Source organism: Danio aesculapii, chromosome 17 (genome assembly GCF_903798145.1).
Source record: "Danio aesculapii chromosome 17, fDanAes4.1, whole genome shotgun sequence".
Lineage (NCBI taxonomy): Eukaryota > Metazoa > Chordata > Actinopteri > Cypriniformes > Danionidae > Danio > Danio aesculapii.
The window spans coordinates 36,620,769-36,642,689 of NC_079451.1; the positions used below are offsets into that span (position 1 = coordinate 36,620,769).

The window sequence follows — 21,921 nt, forward strand, 5'->3', positions numbered from 1 at the left end:
TAAAAATAAGGCAGGGAAAAGAAATGAATTATGGTTACTGCAAAGAAACAGCTTTTAGATTTTGAACTGAAACAGGGCTGATTGTGCATCTTTTGAATGTAGAATAGTGTTATTATGGATAAATAAAAATGCAATTTAAAGGTCCCATGAAATTAAAATAAAGTTTTTTAGATGTTAGTATCAGTACTGTTAGTTTTTAGGATATCTATAAGCTAGTGAGCACTAAAACAGTGACAAAATTAGCGTCACACACACATACATACATACATACAGTTGAAGTCAGAATTGTTAGCCCCCCTTTGAATTTGTTTTCCCTTTTTTTAATATTTCCCAAATGATGTTTAACAGAAACAGAAGAAAATTCACAGTATGTCTGATAATATTTTTTCTTCTGGAGAAAGTCTTATTTGTTTTATTTTGGCTAGAATAAAAGCAGTTTTTAATTTTTTTAAAAAACATTTTAAGGTAAAAATTATTAGCCCCTTTAGGCTATATTTTTTTTAGATAGTCTACAGAACAAACCATCATTATATAATAACTTGCCTAATTACCCTAGACTGCCTAGTTAACCTTATTAACCTAGTTTATCCTTTAAATGTCACTTTAAGCTGTAGAGAAGTGTCATGAAAAATATCTGGTCAAATATTATTTACTGTCATCATGGCAAAGATAAAATAAATCAGTTATTAGAGATGAGTTATTAAAACTATTATGTTTAGAAATGTGTTGAAAAAAAATCTTCTCTCTGTTAAACAGAAATTGCGCAAAAAAATAAACAGGGGGGCTAATAATTCTGACTTCAACTGTATACATACATATATACACACACACACACATTACAAAATGCATTTGCCCCCCCCCCAAAAAAAAAAATAAAAATAAAAAATCAGAAATGGCTCTTTGCTGAAAAAAAGGTTTCGACCCCTGATTTATAATGATTTCCCCTAATACCTAAAACTTCAACAGTGACATGCCGTCTTGTGAGCGGACTACTAACATTCCTTCAGTAGGATTTACTTAGTATCAACTACAGGCCCAATGAGAGGATAAATAAGCCACATGACCAACCGAATGACTGAATATATTGTAAAAGAGGTAAAAGGTCAATGATTGTGCAAAGTGCGTGCATGTCATTCCACCATTAAAGATATTTTCCTCCTATTATGTCACCTTGTAACTTTCTACAGCAAGCCTGGACAGACCATCGACATAAGGCCCCAAAACTTTATGCTCTCTCACTCTCAAGGCCTGTCGACTCCTATGGGAAGAAAGCAAACAGATATTGTGTAAGACGGACGTCTACAGCAGGGTACGGCTCAGAGATTAAACATATGACACAATAGGCTTCACCCTTTGGGGTCTAGCAGGTCCCGGACTTTCTCATTGTAGATTTCCATATAAGAGACTTCCACTGTGAAGCTCTCTTCCTCTCGCTGGTGTAGTACAGTCCGTTCAAACAGAGAACTACAGAGTCTGGGGATCAAGCCGGGCTGGTCAACCGAACCCATCATGGTGTACGACTTTCCCGATCCTGGAGGAAAATACATAATCTCGTGTTGCTTCATTTAAATAATTGTTTCTTAAAAACATTAGGAAAGGTTAGGATTTGAGTGTGTTAAAAACATGGCTTAAAAAAAGAGACTAAAAGGTCACTGTGTACAAAGCATTACTCACCAGTCTGCCCATATGCAAAAATACAGGCGTTGTAACCCTGAAAGGCATTGTGCAAAAGACTCTCCCCAAGGCACTGAAACACTACATCCTGACCTGGAAAATATGATTGAGTGACAATTAGGATTTTCGTCTTGAGGGGTAAATCTGACAGAAAACCTGTCAGCAACATTTCCATGTGAGATGTCACTCCGAAATGACAATTAAGCTAAACTAAGGTTATGGCACTAAAACAGGCTTGACAATGTCTTCACATTCATTATGTAAAGGAGAGAACTGGAGAAAACAGGAGAATTCATGCTAGGGTTGGGCAATGTCAACCAATTTGGTATCGTACGATGTCTAATGTGAAACATCGCAATGGACGATGACATCATCATCGTAGGCGGTGGTGAATTAATTATTTATGAATAAAAGGTTTTGTTTACACATCAAGTTTGCCTGTACTGTGTCACCGTTTACAGTAAAATTACAGTCAAAGTCATAATGCTCTTTCTGCTGAAATATGTTGAAATAACTTTGAGACAAATAATGCAATTGTTTCTTTTTTTAGGGACATTATTTTCAAGAAAATCAATTTCTTCCACATTTCCATATCTATAGATAGTCCTTTTACAGATTTTTTTTCCTCAAAGAAGGAAATGTCATCGATTTGACTGAAATGACTGCTGTCATTGATCAGTATAACTAGGATAAAAGATTTTAAATAGCAACTTAAGGCACAACTTAAGGAATTTTGTATTTATAAGTGGTCTATGTATAGGAAATAATTGTAGGAAATAAAATCTTTACATATATTATTGAAGAAGCTTGTGTAATACTTTAAAATAATGGCACAGTAGTTAATATTAGTTAATGTATTTACTAACATTTACAAACAATTAGTAATACATTAATTATAGTGTTTTGTCAACGAAAAGGTAGTTGAAATGGTAGGTTACAAATAATTAATTTGCTATGAATAATTAATTAATAAATTAATTATTTGTAGCCTACCGAAGTACAAGCCTGCAAATGAAAAATTGAAAAAGTGTACTGACGCTGTGATGCGTTACCTGATAGATTTAAAAAGCCAAAGAGTCGTTAGATAGAGACAAAATTAAATATCAGGTTTAACAACTATAGTGAGACGCGATCCAGCGGTACATCCTTGATAAACTGTCCGATGTGCACTGCTCTCTGTGGTTTTGTTCTCAAGATGTGCACATACACTGCAGCACATGACACTGTGTTTTGTGCGTGTGTGTGTGTGTGGTCACGTGATGTGCGTTTTCAGCGGTATAGTGTGGAAGGAGGGCTGTTCAGAAATGCTAGATGAATCACCAGTGTGGACGTGGATCGTTTTCATTCCAAAATGCCATTTAAAGCTAAGACGTATTAGTGTAAAAGGGGCCGTGTGTATTTTGCGCGAGCGGGTTGCTGTGACGGTGGCGGAGGATTGCGATGCTGGCTTTAGCATCCTGATGTCTATCAGCCATTGGCGATGGACGATGATATCATCTATTGACCCAACCCTAATCCACGCGAGGCTTTGTTAGTAAATAGTTTTTTTTTTTTTTTTAATACTTGTTTTTCAAAATAATTGTTTTTAATTGGATTACCATTATCTCTGCCCAAAGACATTGCTAGTCTTCATTGGGTTCACGCAACACTTAAAATACAACCAATATTCCATACATAATTATTTTTTATAAATTCATGCGTTAAAATAATTCTAAATACACATTATTTCCACCTTATTTAATCTCTCAAACTTCACTAACACTTTAAAATAATGGTCCATTAGGTAATGTATTTAATAACATTAACCAAGTATGAATATTGTATAATCACAGTTCAACATTAACTAATGCATTATTAGTATCCAAAATTGTGCTTGTTAACATTAGTTAATGCACAGTGAGTTAACATGAACTAACGTTATACAACTTAAATTATCTAACATTAAAACAAGTTGAACAAACACCATAATAAATGTATTACTAATTGTTTATGTTAGTAAATACATTAATTAAAAGCACCATTATTTTAATATTTTATACTTCGATAATATATGAAAACATTTTATTTCCTACAGTTAATTCCTATACACAGACCACTTTTAAATACAAAACTCTCCGCTATTTACAGGTGTGCCACTACATAACACATTCATTTACTGAGTTTCAAGGATTGCCCCAGGACCAAAATACTATACAATCTTTTGTGTCAGCCTCCTATGGCTAAACATTTGGTGACGCAGTTTGTTTCTTTGTTTGTCTGCTAATGTCTTCTGATCACCATAAATTGGGATGGAAGGGGGTTATTGGAATTAACTTTTCAAATAATACCTGGGAAGAGGGGCTGAAGTGAATTCACACCTGTTCTATCAACGCAGGATTACAACTCATACTGTTTAAAGTGGTATATAGACTGCATTACACCAAAACTAAACTCAATCGAGTCTTCCCCAAAGTTAAGTGACAGATGCATGAGTTCAGAGGGAACGTATGCTCATACTTTTGGTTTTGGAAGAATATTTTTCAGTTTTATACAAATGTTTTAGCAGAAAACAGTCCAGATATTCAATTAGCCCTGTTTGGATGCTCTGAGCCTGTGTTCTCATGGTACATAATCAGAAAATGTCTATTATGTTTGGTTAGTGGTGGCTAAATGGGTGATCTTGATGGATTGGAAGTCCACTTTACCACCTACTGGACGTTTCATCAATGGCTGACTGAAATGGTTGCTGCTCTTAAGCTTGAAAGTATTCATTTGGCTAGGACAGATGCTTCTTAAAAGCATTAAAAAAAATCTAGGGCCTCTTCCATGCTTATCTTTTTAAGAGTTAAAAGTAGGGCACTTATGATACATGGACAGCTTTACTCTTTCTTTTCCACTCCATTTCCAATGTTTTGAGTTTAATCAAGTAAAACTTAATGGTGTATATTATTTACTCTATATGCAGCATGTTTAGATGGACTAGTGCTTTTTTAGGGGGAGGGAATATTTTTTTTTAATTATTATTTTTTTTATGTTTTTTTATTTATTAATTTACTTATTTATTTATTTATTTATTTATTTATTTATTTTTCTGTATTTTTTTCTTATTTTGTTTAACGAGTATTATAGATTGTGTAAATTTTATTTTTCTGCTTTGTTCTTATAAAAAACAGTTATAAATAATAATAATAAATAAAAACATTCCCAGATGTGCCTTAACTTGCCATTTAAAATCCTTTACCCTAGTTATCCTGATCAATGACAGCTATACAAAAACACAAAAATAAAATCTATGGATACACTATTGAAATGTGGAGGAAATAGTTTCCCTTCAAAATAATGACCCTAAAAAAAACAAGAAACAATTGCATTATTTGTCTCAAAGTTATTTTAACATTTTAAATTAAATCTTTCCTGCAGAAAGAGCATTATGACTTTGACTGTAATTTTACTGTAAACCTTAAGGTGACACACAGTACAGGCAAACTTGATGTGTAAACATAATCTTATCTTTACTAGCACCTCCAGCACCAGGGTATGAACTAACAAATCAAAACAAGACGATACAGATGAAATACTTGGTACTGAACCAACACATAAACAATCTGGCTGCTTCAAGAAGTGTTTTCAGAAACTGACCTGCAAACTTCTCTGTCTCTGACTCATCCATTGACCAAAAACAGTAGTCATAGGCGAAGGTCTGGACAAAGGAGAAAGAGTGTGAGATAAATAAGGTTACTTTATGTTTACGTTCATTCTATTCATGTCAAACTCTCATTTCTTAAAATGATGTAAGCATGTTCATAGAGAGAAATAAAAGCATACCTTTGGCTGACCCCTGCTGCAAGATGATCCAGAGAGAGAGAGTGCACATGGAATAAAAAAGACAGAAAAATAGAGCTCATTTAAAAACTTTTCTAGACGCATTTCAGTACATACAATGTAGCACTGATAAAGTATAAAACAACAAAATATATCAATATATTATCAACATATCATGTCAGAACTATTGCAATATAATTTATTATGTACATATTAGTATGTAAGGTACAACAATTGACAGAACAGTATACCGAATTACAGTAACTGAGGGTTACTAACAGTTGTACAGATATAACAATAGAATGACAGAACATAAAATGGACTGAAAATAGTGCTGGGCAAAAATTCATTGTCATAAAAAAAACTAAATAAAAGTTTGTTTTCACATAATATATACGTGTGAGATATATATATTTATTATGTATCTGATAGAAACAAAATTATACAAAACAATTTTGTTACATGGATATTTAAGTTTGTATTTAATTTGTATATTAACATATATTTTATATTATATTATACTTTATATAATATAAATAAACATTTTCTCAAATATATACATGCGTTTATTTATATATGCATAATAAATATACTCAGCGCACATACATATATTATGTCAAAACAAACCTTTATTTTGGATGTGATTGAGACAAATTTTTGCCCAGCACTAAAAATAAGTGAGCTACAGAATCTGATATATGGCCAAATATGAACATATAACGTTCACATAGTTGACCATATATATGCATATTTGTAATTCTAAAGGTTAAAAAGTAAATATGTAAACTGCTATCTTCTTTTGTTGCAATATTTAGAAATATATGTTAAATGTATGTACATTCATGTATATACCTGTATATGAACACAAAAACTTAAGGATTCATACTTTCTCACCAACAAGTTGTTGGCATTGCTGGTTTTTGAAGTTTTAAAAGTAAATATTAGTATAGAAATGCTGCGCAAACAATTTACACACAGTCGCAAATTTGAAAGTGAAAAGTAAAATGCAAGTGTGTTTGGAAGGGTCTCTTTATTGTGGTTTATGTCTACTGAAAAAAATTATGTCTGCAAAACTGTTGCAAACAATTTATTTGTGTTGAATTTAAACAAGCAAATTAAATTTAAGAAAATTAAACTTAATTTGTTTAAATTCAACCCAAATAAATAGTTTACAACCCCTTAACGTAAAAAAATTTAGTAAATCCAAGGAATCATCTTTGAATCATTTTTTCTGTGTACCCATTGTGGCTAGTAGGGCTGCACCACATTGAAAAAAATCTAACATTACAATATTTTTTTCATTCTGTGATATCTATTGCAATATAAATACAATTTCACATCATGTGTTGAATAATTATTTGGAAAGAATTGATCATTTTAGATGGATTGGGACGATTCTGTAGGGGAGTGCATATGCAAAAAATATATGAAACAATCTATAAGCACAGATAAATTCAATAAAGAAAAAGATACAAATTATATAAGCAGCCTTTTATTGTTTTTCGAGGATTCAAACTGTATTCAGGTATACAGTAATTGAATAATCAAATGTAAAATAATACTACATAGTCTTCATTTTATAAACAATTCAATAGAATTAGTTGTCATTAATTTGTGTTATTTATAAAACACTACAATTTCTTAGGCCTGAATGCTTTTAAAAACCTCAGTCACAGGCCTTAAAAGACACTTGCAAAATGATTAATTAAAAACTAGACTAACATTGCGTATACAGTACTTGCGATGTGACTGATCATGTTGTGATATCGATCCTGAAGATATATATTGTGCAGCCCTAGTGGCTATAAAAAATTGCAGCAATCATGGACATCTGAAACCCCCACGGAAAAATAAATAACTGCAATTAGATGTTTTTTAATTTATCGTGCAGCCTACTAATAGTCCAACACAACAATCGTAGAATGGCAGCACAATAGCCTGTCTGATCAATAGAGTAACGGATTGTGTGTTAGATAAAATGATAATAATAGCATGTTGATAATAGGATGATTGATAATACGACACAAGAAGATGATACAAAGATAGTTCATACGCTAGTATTTTACAAGGATACTACAAAACAACAATCTTAGAATACAACAACTGGATGACAGATGTACTTTCATTGTAATAATATGCTGTCTCACACATGTCAGCATGGTGCAGTGTGATTAACATTGCTACCAAGACCAAAAGGTTTACATCTTGCAGGGGATTTCTGGCCATATGGACAGACAGTTGGACTTGTAACCCAAGGTCACAGGTTTGTTTTGAGTGAATGAACAACAGCAGTCCCTTCTACCCTCAATACTCACAACAGAGGTGCCCTTGAGCAAGGAATCAAACTCCAAATTGCTCCTATGTTGCTAAAACAAATGGCTGCCCACTGCTTATGGTGTGTGTTCGCAGTATGTTTGTGTGTTTCACGATTCACTGCTTCTAATGTGAGCGCACTATAGAGGGGTCAAAATCAGAGTATGGGTCAAAATACTTGGCCTTCACACCACATTCACTTTGCTATGTGCTGAACTATTGTCATATACTGATTTTACAACAACTTGTTGCAGGCCTGTACAAGTTGCTGAAGTCAAATGAACATTTTAAAGGTGCCATAAACTGCATTGGTTTAATAAGTTAAATTGTTCTCTGACATCTACAACTTTGGTAAGTTAAAAAAAAAAACAGAAACGGTTTTATAACATCATTTATTACTCCATAAAATACCCATAGAATCAGAAGGTCCATGATTGACCATATTTGGCTCGTTTTGTGAATATTAACGAGCTCCGCTCTGACATGCAGCTCTTACAGACACACACCCAGCATAATGTACGCTAAACACAGACAAATCTAATCCAATTCAGAGTAACGTTAACCTATTTTAATGATAAATTATAATTAAACTTGACAAAAGAGAGTAATAGAGATGTTTCGCGTTGTATTTTGAAGCTATGGTCAAAGAAAGCACAGCTAGGAATTAATATCAACCTCTGCATGAACAGATGACATTTGAGCTAAGTGATTTGACACGATTCAGCAGTCTACACGTGTTTGTTGAAACATACGCAGCAAATTTCACAATAAACATGATAAATTAACAACAGATGCAACTAAACATGCCTTATAACTTCTCAGAGTGGAAATGAACAAATGTATAATCTGTAAATCCTGCATTTTGCATCCTGAGGACAGTTTGAACGTGCCTCATCGTTGCCCAGTAACGCACAGTAAGAAAATTAGCGCTCACGTTTTCAAAATAAAAGTCATACATCATAAATGAAATGTATGCTTAAAAATAACTAAGCAAGGATTATTATCATTGTTCTATCACTAGAAAACATTGCTTATCAAACGCAGCATGAGGCATGCTTATTAATGAGATTATTAATCTGAGCATTTTTATTATCTCAGAGCTTAATGACATGGCTGCTCATCAGGTCCGGATGAATGACCCAAATTAGGCATACATGCAAATGCATAGGGCATGGCCTGTGAGTCTTGTCACAGTTTGTTTTTTCTTCTGATTGGCCCGTTGTCCACCGGCGTTTTACAACAAGGAAACAGTGGTGTCTGAGGCTCACCGTATTTCCATTTCCATATACTGATCTATTATTATTCTACGATGCCTTGGTATACCCTTTTTTTTATTTTAGGGCACCCTTAGAAAATGTCAGTAAAAAATGTTGATGGTTTTCAATAACTTTCATGATAGAAAAAAGCTATGAGCAATTCCATGCAAATGTCCACCTTGCCATGAAAAACAGGGAAGTTTTTAACCAAAATAGCGAAACCGTTTCTCTGTTTTTTTGTGCAAGCAAGTATTTTACAGCTCTTGAAAAATACTCAATGTCTCTGTCAGTGTATTCAAACTACTATATTTAATTTTACCAAAGTCACACAAGTGCCAATTTCACATGCGTCACATCCATAATGGAGAGACGTCACATCCATAACAAAGCTTTTTCCTCCGACTCTTTTCCTTTAGATTACCATTGTTTATTTTGGGTTGTGCGGTTTAATTCACAGAATTTTCACAAAGTATGTTGTGTGCTGTAAACTTGCTAGCTTTTATTGTCACATACATAGCGCATGTTTATTTTCCTCATTTAAAATAATAACAAAAAAGTTTACAGATTAATCATTTTCTCATCCCATAACTCTGTGGTTAGTAGTTTTGGAAAATATAAACAGATGTTTTAATATAATGTTAACATATACTTTCTCTGTGAATTTATCTTTTGAGTTTTTATAACTCTGGAAATGTTCCTATGGAAATCAGTGGGGCTGAAGAAGTAGTCAAGAAAAAGAAACTCAAATAAGCTTGGAACAAGAGAAGGGTGAGTAAATGATAGCAGAATTCTCATCATTTATGAACCATTTCTTTAATAAACAGCACATTAATTCCTAGAATAAACTCTGAGCTTTAATTATCCCTGGACGTAAAACAAATGTTCAAATTCTGTGGATCCACTGACTCACGGCTGACCAAAATAGCATGTCATCACTATGAAGGCACTCAAACGAGAACTAGGAACTGCAGGCTCTGCACACAATCACACATCCTGAGTGAATCCATGTCATCAGCTGTACTTTGCTCAGTGGACCTGAACACAAACAGACCGTCTCTCGGTGAGAAAGCCCTGCCGTTTACAGGGTAAACACACATTTGGAGGCCTGACTTGAATGCGGTGTTATCTGTAGAGGGCACCTCAATGGCTTTAAACAGCACTCTGTGAACACAATGACCTATATAAGCAGTATTGACAGACTGTGAGAGAGTATTGAAGGATCCTAATCACACACAGAGGACTGTGCCTTTCCAAGCCCAATTAATTCAATTCTGGTGTTGTTCTCTGGGTAATGAAAAAAACACTAATGCAAATCTCTGTTCCAAACCACAGAAAGCAGACCAAAGAATGAACAGAATTGGGGGAAATAATATAACACACTTCACGTGCTTAAAAAAAAAAAAGACAGAGATCAATTAAAAAGGAAAATAAAAAAGATTATATATTAAGTACGCTCTAGCACAAGATTAGTAGTAAAACATTAAAATAATTCTATTGAACTATTTCATCACTTAGTTTTTTTTGTGCATTTAAAGTAAATTTAAGTAGCATATAGAGCCATTTATATAGGATCAGATAATATACAACTGGGCTGGCATGGTGGCTCAGTCACTTCGCAGCAAGAAGATCGCTGGTTCAGGTCTGGCTAGACCAGTTGCCATTTCTGTGTTTGCATGGTCTCTCGTATTTGCGTGGGTTTCCTCTGGGTGCTCCGGTTTCCCAATATATTAGTTCATCCAATATAAGTGAATTGTGTGTGAATGTGAGAGTGTATGGGTGTTTCCCAGTACTGGGTTGCCGCAGAAAGGGCATCCACTGCATAAAACATATGCTGGAATCGTTGGTGGTTCATTCCGCTGTGGCGACCCATGACAAATAAGGGACTAAGCCAAAGGAAAATGAAAATACAAATGATTCTTTAAAAAATATTATTACTACTACTATTATAAATACAATTTGATCAAATATGCACTAAACTATTTACTGTCAAATGATTTTAATGACTCGTTTCATTTGGTTAGTTTGTGTAAATGAATCAGTTCAAGTATATGATTCAGTAATTTAATTGTCTATAGCTTTGTCTGATTTGATCAATTCTGGCGTTTTCTGTTCAGAAAGTGTAAACTTAACTTCTATTTAGTGTGCATTAAAAAAAATACAGCCCTGATTGCAGAGTATAACTGCCTTCACATGCACCAAAAGCGGCAACGTAGCTAGAAGTCATTCATTTTCAATAGGAGTCGGCGGCGATAAGCATCGAGGAGCGGCACAGCGCATCTTCGCTAGTGTGGGCGTCATAGGTGAAATTAAGTCAGCTTTATGGTAATGAGGAGGGCCAGACAGAATCTGCAGCTATTTTTGGCCATTTCTGTTTAGAATTTTGTAAAAAATAAAAAAAATTCTGTGGATTTACATGGAATGGTTTTAGAGTATCATAACTAAAAACTTAATATATGAAATACAAATAAAATATTTTTAACTTTTATTTAGAGTTTAAAATGCAAATCCAATTAGATCCACTTATTTAATAAACAAAGCAAGTCTCTCATACTATAACTCTACTGTAAAGCCAAAAAATATTACTTTACAAACTGTATTGTAAATAAATGATATGAACACTTTCATATTAATCAATAATATTACTGAAATTAATTTAAAAACTGAATACAAATAAATAAATTTACACAAGTAAATAGACTTAATGATGGGCTAAAAAGCTGGGGATTTCTGTGCATGCAGATTTTTTTTTTTTTATTTAATACAAGAAAAATAACATCATTGCATTAAAGAGGAAATACAATAACAAAAGATTAGGAAAAAAAATTACAACGCCTCAATCATTAAGAAAAAGCTATCATAAGCTTTAAAAAATGTATTATTCTTATTATTATCTATTAGCTTAAGAGAATCAGTATTGATCAAAATTTCAGCAAGAAAAGTATTTAATCTAGGTTGCTTTTAGGAACTTATTTTTGTGTAAAAAAAAATTAACAGGGTAACAAAAAAAAAAAAAATACAATAAGATCAAGAGCATGATCATTATAAGTGAAATACAGAAATATATCTTTTACAGACACATTTAAATCATATTTAAATAAGGACGATAAATAAAAAAAAGTTGTTCCAAAGAAGTTTAATGTGAGTGCAACTATAGAACAAGTGAAATAAAGTCGCGTGAAGATTCCGTGTGGGCCTAGTAATGAGCTATGATGTTGTTCGGCAGCAAGCAATTGAAATGTTGAAGTCTACCGCTTGAGAAGAGTCCAGAGAGAACAGTCCTGTGAACTTTAGTTCTGACCACAGTTGTTCCCAAGGGTTTGATTATTGCGGTTGCTGGATTTCCAATTATTTCCAATGTTTTCTTAAAGGGACATGCATTAAAAAAAAGTTACTGATGTGCATTAATGTTTTTTTTTCTTCTTAAAAAAGCAGGAGTAACTGTAACGACAGTACAAAACAGTATTGCTGCTTCAGAATATTTCAGACATATGGACACATTGGATAAGTGGAGCAGAGCCACACCTCACACAACAACTTGATCTTCCATTCTTAAATGAATTTGATAAAAAGTGTGCAGCATTTTCATGCTAGAATGCATGTTTTTATGCGGGAATGTAACTGATTTGCTGATATGCAACAGTGGCTCATTTAAATACAAGATCAATGTAGCGAATTTTGATGCTCTCGCCAGCAGAGCAGTAAAGGCAGACAGTGTTGCCACCAGGGCAGCCAGAGTGAACTTTGACGCTCTCGCCACCTTCGGTGTGAACACACACACAGTGTTAATAAATAAGCAATTAAACAAAAATGTAACATATAATAATAATAATAATAGTAATAATAGTAACAACAACAACCATAAAAATAATAATCATCATCATAATAATAATAATAAATAAATAAAACTATTAGTTTAAGTCACAAAAGGCTAAATACTGTAAATAATAGGGCTTTGGGATGTCAGCTGGAAAGTTCTTTATTCTAAAGATGAAGAAAACTTCTTTGCAATTGAAAACACTAATGAATCAGTCCCAATAAGAACAAAAAAACTTATGTATAAATTGGATCCATTTCAAGCTGACTTAACGAATCTCATAACTAATGATACCCTTTATGATGTGCAATTATTGCCATTTATTCATGCCCTTTGCACATTTAGCAAAACATAAACCATGCCTTAATGACCATCTTCAGCAATAGCGACCCTTTTTATGATCCCAATCTAGAAAAATCCATATCCACGAGAGCTTATGGAAATCACTGAAGCGTATACGACCATGCCATGCGAACAAATAAACAAGCCAGAGATGGAAAGCTGGGGCAAAAAAAATATGCTTAGATTCAGTTCCAAGACCCCGGGCTCAGCTTGTCGTTTAAAATCAGGCCATGCCACACTTGTGGTATAATAAGTTGCACGATGACGTCCCCCCCTCCCCTCCCCTCGTCACACCACGCTGAGAATTGGGGGAGATGTTGGCGCCTAAAGGAAGTGTCAGGCTGAGCTTCATCTCGAGTTCCTGGAGGAGGTCGAGCAAACGGGCTGAACAAACACACATGGCGGATATTCAGAGAGCTGTTGTGGAGGCATCTGTAAAGCTAAGAATAACGTTTCTGAGTGACAGACCCTCAGTTCTCACAAGGGGTGTGCCACATCTTCAGTAATTATGGTATTTTATAATGTGTTTGAGCTGACATTGTGGAAAATGTCCCTCGCTTTGAAAAACAGTCTCAAAAATGAAGTCCAAATGCCTTGAATGAGTGATACAGCTTATTAGTATGTACTATTAGTATGTAGAATGACCATATATTGTAAAAAACGCTGGGATCCACACAAAAGTTACATGGTTTCCGCTACATTCATTTGTCCATGGTGAGGCGCCACACCCAAAATACATCCCACCACGGCTACGTTTACAGCTTCTCATTCAAAACGTATTAAATGGTAAGTGAATTATAACAGCGATAACTTTTCTGTAATCGTAGAATTGCTGTACATTTGTTTAACCCCTTATAGGTGACATGCTGACTGACTGACAGGTGTGTGATGCCTGAGGCCAGCAAACACGACGTAGCTTTCAGTTATGATTAACACAGTTTCTATAATTACACTTTATAGATAAAGACCTATGGCTCTACATAATGACTTCATCTTGCTAGAGTTTATGGCCGTTTCACTTTACTTCAGGATACATTAATGCCGCTCTGTAGGTCTATTGAAGACATTCATAAATATTCCTAGCAAATCTAATAAATGTTGGAGACATACTTGATATATAGACGCACTAAATTGCACTTCAGCAGCGTTTATTTGAGGGCACACAAGAAACTTTGTGCTTGGGCAGCGTGTATTTGAGGGAATGCAAGAAGTTTTGTGCACGAACAGAGGTAATTGGTGTGCAAACGAAGAGATTCGCATGCTCATATTACATGAATGCGATCTCGACTTGTAATACTGCGCTCACGACATTTGCATTGAAATAACACCATAGGTAGTTGGTAGATCTGTCTAAATGGCGGCAGGCCTGGAAGAAAGCCTAGAGGAAACACAGAGTTGTCTTAATTGTTTTACGCTCAATCTACTTAAATTTGAAGAAAAAGCTCTTTTAAAATATGTTATTTGAACAAACAGCAAACATCATTTTCTGAGCATATAACTGTTATTTTTATAATCACAAAAGCAACTTTCGTTTATTTTCTTTTCAGCTCAGTCCTTTTATTAATCAGGGGTCGCCACAGCAGAATGAACCGCCAACTTATCCAGCATATGTTTTACGCAGCGGATGCTCTTCCAGCTGCTACTCATCACTGGGAAACACCCATATACTCATTCACACAAATACACTACAGACAATTTCACTTACCCAATTCACTTATAGCGCTAGTCTGTAGACTGTGGGGAAAACCAGAGCACCCAGAGGAAACCCTCGCAAACACGGGGAGAACATGCAAACTCCACACAGAAATGCCAACTGACCCAGCCGAAGCTCGAACCAGCGACCTTCTTGCTGTAAGGCGATCGTGCTACCCACTGCGCCACCGTGAAGCCCGCAATGACATTTTAGCAATGACAATTGTAATTTTGATTAAAAAAAAAAAAAAACAGTTCAACAATTACAAAAAGTTACATTGTAAACAATGCAAACAAACACTAAAGTTAAACTTCTGTGCTTCTCAGAGCAACACTGCAAATTTCTGATCCAGAATGAATTTGTTTTTTTAAATAAATCAAGTAAACTAATGATTCAATGATGCCTCTAGCGTGGTTTCAAAATGAATCAGCTGCTTGGAATGAACTGCTTAAATGATTTATTCAATTATTCTCTCTAATCTCATCTGCTTGTATATGGTTTGTTATATTTTTTCCTTTTTGTATGTAACTGAACAGTGTATTATGAACATCATACACACAGAACATAACTTGAATAAAATATTGATAAAAATAAGTTATTGCTTGCATTTTTGTGATATCTTGTGCTAAAACAAAAGAAGTGCTAATCTATTTAAAGCACACGTTTAAGCTGCTCATACATCAATGCACATTTACAAAAATCTGGCTGTGTGTTTATAGTATGCCAATTATAGTATGCCAGGTTTACCAATTAATTATAGTTATAACTTACTGATTTAAAAATGTACCTTATTTATTTCATCACATAAAAATGCACATTTCCAATCCAGTTTTCACTATGCCTTTGATTTCTAATAAATCTCCTGTCTTAATTACCCAGTCAAAGTTCTAACAAAACACACACAAATACACATAGGGCTGGCCGATTTGGCCTAAAATCAAAACCTCAAGTAATTAAACATTTTAAATTCGATTATTAATAACGAACGATTATTTTATTTATTTATGTTATGTTTTTGCACTCATAGTTTTGTACAGTAAATATGCTTCCATATTACAAGTAAGAGGTTTTTGAATAAAGGGTGGATTCCTTGATTTAAAAAAAATTGAAGTAAACACACTATCGGCTCTCTAGGATTATTTATTGAACATCAATGCTGAACAACTGAAATTAAATCACACATTGCCTAAAACACAGCTCCCCACGCCACCCACCCTCATCACTGCTACCAAACAGACCAAAGCTTGTGCTATGTGACGTTGTGACGTGTAGTTACATTTTTTTGAGAAGTGTGCGGGTATGCGAAGGCTGCGCCGGACCATATGTGTGCGCTTGGCAAAAGTATAATATCAGAATAATATAATAAGTATAAATCATAATATAATAAGTATAAATTAGCCTTAAAGCGGGGTCATATGACTCCACACATGGTAGAGATAGAAATTGAAAAAATTGACCTGGAAAAATTTGATCGAAAAGTTACCGAAATCGACATTCAGAACCTATAATCGATTAACCACCCAGCCCTACACACACAGTCAAACAAATGTGGCTATTCATAGAAAATTCTTCTGAGTCCATGATATCAGTTTCTCAAGATCTCTTCTTTCAACCAACTCTGCAGGGCATAAAGTGACTAACAGGTTTTTCAGAGTATAACTAATCAAATTTCAAGCATTGCGTTTTTGCAGTCAGAGAAAGTACAGATCACCAATTCTCAGGAAGAAGCCTCCACCAGTCCTCTTGTGGTGTGTATGTGTGTTTTTGTGCATGAGTTCTCCGAGTTGTGTGCTACACCCTTACAGCAGCTCCACAAATTGCACCTCCTTTCTCAAACAGTTGCTACCAGCTCTAGTGACTTTGACCTTGTACTATCTGCCATAGCGTATTACCAGCTACACCTACGGCCACATCTTATCATATCTGATTAGAAAGCATGACAAATACAATGACGTACAGCCTCTGATGAAATGGACAAAGTGCTGAAATTGATCATACTAAACAAGTGATGCAATGTTTCTAGTCATATCCATCATCATTATAGCAGTTATGTAGTTGTTTAAGTAACAATCTACATGGCTGACTTTTGCTTATTAATCAAGAGAACCTATAGGAAAAGTAGGACATATAGGAAAACAAAAGAAGAATAAAACTACAAAACAGGAGAAAATGAATACATGGCTGCTTTTTTCATGCATAAAAAAAAACAATAATATTGAATGTTGTCGTAACTAAATAAATATATTTATTCATACAGTACTATATAAATGCATACATAAGCAAGCAAACAAACACGGTCCGCCAGTGAGTTTATATATACACAGGATAATTTATTATGATATTAAAACTAATAACAAAGAAATTTGCAAATTAAAGGTGCTGGTTGTTAGTTTTTGACTCTTCTAAAGCATAAAAATACCATATGTTTGCAGATATTTAAGAAGCATGTTATGGGAACATTGTTTATTTGAAAAGGAAAGCTGAAGTCAAATATTTTGCCTTGAAAATGTCTGTTAAGAGCCAGAACATCTGTCTTTGTTATGGTCTTTTAACCCACCCGATGCCAGTTTAGCCAACTATATTTCAGCAACCGGATTGTCTTGGTGGAAAACAGTACATTTCATTCATTCAGCCATAAAGGCTCTTAAACGTAAACATGCGTACGTGTCCATGACCGAAATGTGACCTCGGGTGGACAGTAGCAGACTCCAAAATGAGACGCAGATTCGGAGTTCCACATGAGGTTATTAATTAGTAAATAATGTAAATATTTTAAGCGTAAACATTAGGTGAGCAGGTTGCATTGTAACCCCTATGACGAGATGCACAGTGATAAGAAATTTGACAGTCGAAACACGACAAATTTAAATACAGCCATTTAGATGCACAGAAAAGTACACTTACTGCATTCTAACTAATTGGTAAGGGTTATAATCTAATTAAAACATTAAACCTCTTTACCATTATTAAATGTAGATGCTGAATCACTGATATGTGTTGGTTTGCATTATTTCTCAGTTCTAAAAATCAATTTTAAACAGTTTATTTAATTGTTTATTTTCACGATCTGAGGTGAACCATCTGTGCTGCTTTCAGTATATAGCAATAAATGTCACGTAAAATGGCAGTCAAACTCATGTTACAAGGATTTAAATCAAATCAATTCACCTTTATTTGTATAGCGCTTTTACAATGTAGATTGTATCAAAGCAGCTTCACATAAAAGGTCATAGTAAATAGGAACAGTGTAGTTCAGTTTGTAGTGTTTAAGTTCAGTTCAGCTCAGTTCAGTGTGGTTTAAAAATTACTACTGAGAGTCCAAACACTGAAGAGCAAATCCAACGATGCGCAGCTCTACAGATCCCAACACTGAAACAAGCACGTGAGGTATATCTGAGGTGATCATTGTCAGTTTTCTGTAGTTCAGCTACAAGAAATATAAGTCGCTTCTAAAATTTAAATTTCAAGTGTTGGTTAGAACAAAAACTTCTTTTAACATGGAAAATACTACTCCTAAAGCGATAGTCAGGCTTGCTCCAGTTGGTGTCATTAATCTGGCAACCTGCGCTTGCCTGTGTTTTGAACAAGGTGTGCAATACCTAGCTCAACCACTGGGTGTCAAATTTATATACTGCACCCTTTAATACATTAATTAATTAAAAAAAGAAACAAATTAAAAACTACTAAAACAAACTTAAAAGTAAAACATAAATAAATAAACAAACACAATTTAAAATATAAATTTAGTTTCAGCACAAAGACAAATTAAGTTATTTAAACATCCAATGATGGTATCCATGAAAACAAAAAAAAGTCTGGCAGCTGCTCCACATGGCACAATAAGTATGATCTGCTATACAGTCTATATGTGCAGGACAATTTTATAATATAAAAAGAAATAAAAAGAAATGCAAAAATGTAAAATGTAAAATATATAAAAAAATAAAAAATAATAAAAATAAATAATGAAATAAAATATCTTACAATACTAATTTGGTTTATCTGTGCAAAAATAGATTAAGGTTTTTGAGCATTCAACAACAGCAGCCATGACAACCCAATAACCATCTCCAAAAATCTGGCAGCTGCTTGCAATTTCCCAGTCTGGTTTCCAAACACTGCTCGATTAAACCCACTATGCATCACTCCGAACACGGCTGTCCTGTACATCTGCACTGACTGGAATCATCCCTAAGCCAACTGTACAAAAGAAAAATGCATATACACTGCCTCTCCGCCTTCCCTCCCAACAGGACATGGAGAAGGCATGTGGTTGTTATTACCCCAAAAAATGCTTTAGTGACAGGTGAGACCAATCGCTGAGAGATACCAAAACTAAAGCCGTTAATCACAGCGTTTCTCTCATGATGTCATCGAACAGCCACGCGAGTAATGCTGGACGTTGCTTTATGACACTGTTTTTGTCAGACTGAGTCAGAGTCTTCCTGATATGAGGCAGCATTTGGCTGAGCAGAGTCCTCAGCTACTGGGAAAGACACAAACTCTCGCTTTATTTAGCAATCGCACACACAAAAACATTCATTTAGAGAGTGATGGTTTGGCAACTTGCAGCACAGCCTCAGAGCTGATGAGACCCTTCCCCCAAACCAGGAAGAAGGCATGCTGTTAGGGCTGGCTGAGCATTCATATTACTACATCTACACTTCCATTTAAAAGAAACTATATTTGAAGCAACAAATTAATATAAGCAATGTTTAAAATAATAATAATCTGCACGTGCGGAATTCCACAGATTTTTAGCCCATCATTGAGTCTATGTATTTACTTGTTTAAATGTGTGTAAATTTACATTTATTCAGTTTTTACATTAATTCCACTAACATTATTGTGATGTAATAATAGTAATATTAAAAATGTTCATACGATTATTTACAATAGTTTGTAAAGTATTTTTTTCTGTCTTTTAGTAGAAACATTATATGAGAGACTTGCTTTGTTTACCAAATAAGTGGATCTAATTGGATTTACATTGTAAACAATAAATAAAAGTAAAGAATACTTCATTTATTAAGTTTGTAGTTATGATACTGCTAAAATCATTCCACATATATCCACAGATTTTTAGCAAAATTCTCTGCAGAAATAGCAAGAAATGTGCGCAGATTCTGTCTGGCCCTACTCATTACCCAGTTTTTATACTACAATTTACATGTTCAAATCTGACAGGATTACCATTTAATTTAATCAATTATTACTGTTACTATTAGCATTTAAAAGTGGTCAGAACAGAGATCAAGGTCCCATAAGGCAATACAAAAAAAAAAAAAAAAAAAACCACACACACAAAGCAAGGTTTCAAGACTTTGTTTTGGTCATGTTTTTTTTTTGTTTTTGTAAATTAACAGTTACATTAATATTGTGGATCAGGGCTGCACATTTTGGAGAAAAAAATCTGATTGTGATTTTTCTGATCAAATTGTGACTTTAAAATGCGATTTACTACCATTTCATAAAAGAGCTACAGGTGTAATGTGGTGGCTTTTAGAGCCCCAACGAAACATCGAGCATAATCATAAAGTATGCTACACTATGCTACTGTTTATTTAACACCCCTTAAACATTGTTACCATTGTACGACTTGTCAGTTGTCATGTCAAATTAAGGAAATAACTACAGTATCTTAAATAAAATAATAATTATATATAAAATCTTAAACTTTTAAGAATACAAACAAACTGCACACAATTTTACATCAGTAAAACACTGACGATAACCTACATTAAAGGTAGAAACAGCAATAGTTTTTTTAATAATAATTTCTTACACTTATATAGCGCCTTTCTGGACATTCAAAGCGCTTTACACATTTCCTCATCCATCTCCAGTGTGTAGCATCCACCTGAACGTTGCAATTGCAACCGTTTTGTACCAGACCGCACACCAGCTGATTAGTAGAGAGGAGACAGAATGATGAAGCCAATTATGATTAGCCAATAGGGAATAGTTAGGAGGCCATGATAAACAGAGGGCAGTGGGTAAATTTGGCCAGGATGCCGGTAATAAACACCTACATTTTTTTCGAAGGATTTTTAATGACCACAAAGAGTCAGGACCTCGGTTTAACGTCTCATCCGAAAGATGGCACTCACTAAGCAGTATAGAGTCACCTTCAATTTAGAGGGGAGTTAGGACTCACACACAGAGCAGGTTGAGCGCCCCCTGCTGGTCTCATTAACACCACTTCCGCCAGTAACCTAGCTTTCCCATGTGGTCTTTCCACATGTGGCAACCATGTTAGAGTTGAAGAGAGCTAGCTGCCGGCTAAATTAATTTTTTGCCATTAAAAGTGTAAAGAACACAAATAATTCTAAAGCCTAGATACCTTCACCCTTAGATTGTGTTACATTATTCATATTGTTCAGGTTAATGTGCCTACGAACTGTCAACTGTCAAAAACTATGCTTGTGATATTTGATGCATGGAAAAGTGTATAGAAATATTTCACACACTTTCAAATTGCGATTTCGGTGTAGAAACCGAAACTTATTAATCATGCAGATTAGTCATGCAGGTTTATTGTGGATACACGACACACATTTTTTTTTTTTAATTTAAAAATTTTAAAAAAGATTCAAAGATGATTCCTTGGATTTAAATTTTTTAAGTCGTTGTAAACAGTTTATTTGGGCTGAATTTAAACAAACAAATTAAAGCTGAACATTATTAAATTTAATTTGTTTGTTTAAATTCAACCCATTAAAATTGTTTGCAACAATTCAGCAGAAATCTATTTTTTTCAGTGCATTAAAAAAGTTGGACAGAGGGATGGACAGATAGATGTGTGATTTCACAACATTAATATTTTGAGATTTTAATAAAAATAAACAAGTAAAATTTCTAAAAACATTAAAAACTTTATTTTTATTTATTAATTTATACACAATTATTTTTCTGTTTTACTGAAACATTTGCATTTTAAAATCCATGCAGTGTTCTGTGAACTTTGAGTCAATAAACCACAACTATAATTGTAAATTGCAACTCTTTACTGTGAAATGTATTTTTTT

General features: G+C 34.1%; 1 protein-coding gene across 4 annotated transcripts in view; it reads right to left on the bottom strand.

Moving 5' to 3' along the window:
* kif13ba (kinesin family member 13Ba) overlaps positions 1–21,921 on the bottom strand; it is a 96,773-nt gene that overhangs the window by 46,760 nt on the left and 28,092 nt on the right. For all 4 annotated transcript variants that reach the window (XR_008839262.1, XM_056477415.1, XM_056477416.1 and 1 more), the window contains exons 3-7: positions 5,479–5,494; positions 5,293–5,353; positions 1,675–1,767; positions 1,351–1,531; positions 1,171–1,258 (exon numbers count right to left, since the gene is read on the bottom strand). Coding sequence is in view for 3 of the 4 variants with exons in the window: in XM_056477415.1 (XP_056333390.1) it covers positions 1,171–1,258; positions 1,351–1,531; positions 1,675–1,767; positions 5,293–5,353; positions 5,479–5,494 (439 nt within the window). In the remaining variant the exon portion in view is untranslated. The remainder of the gene's footprint in view (positions 1–1,170; positions 1,259–1,350; positions 1,532–1,674; positions 1,768–5,292; positions 5,354–5,478; positions 5,495–21,921) is intronic.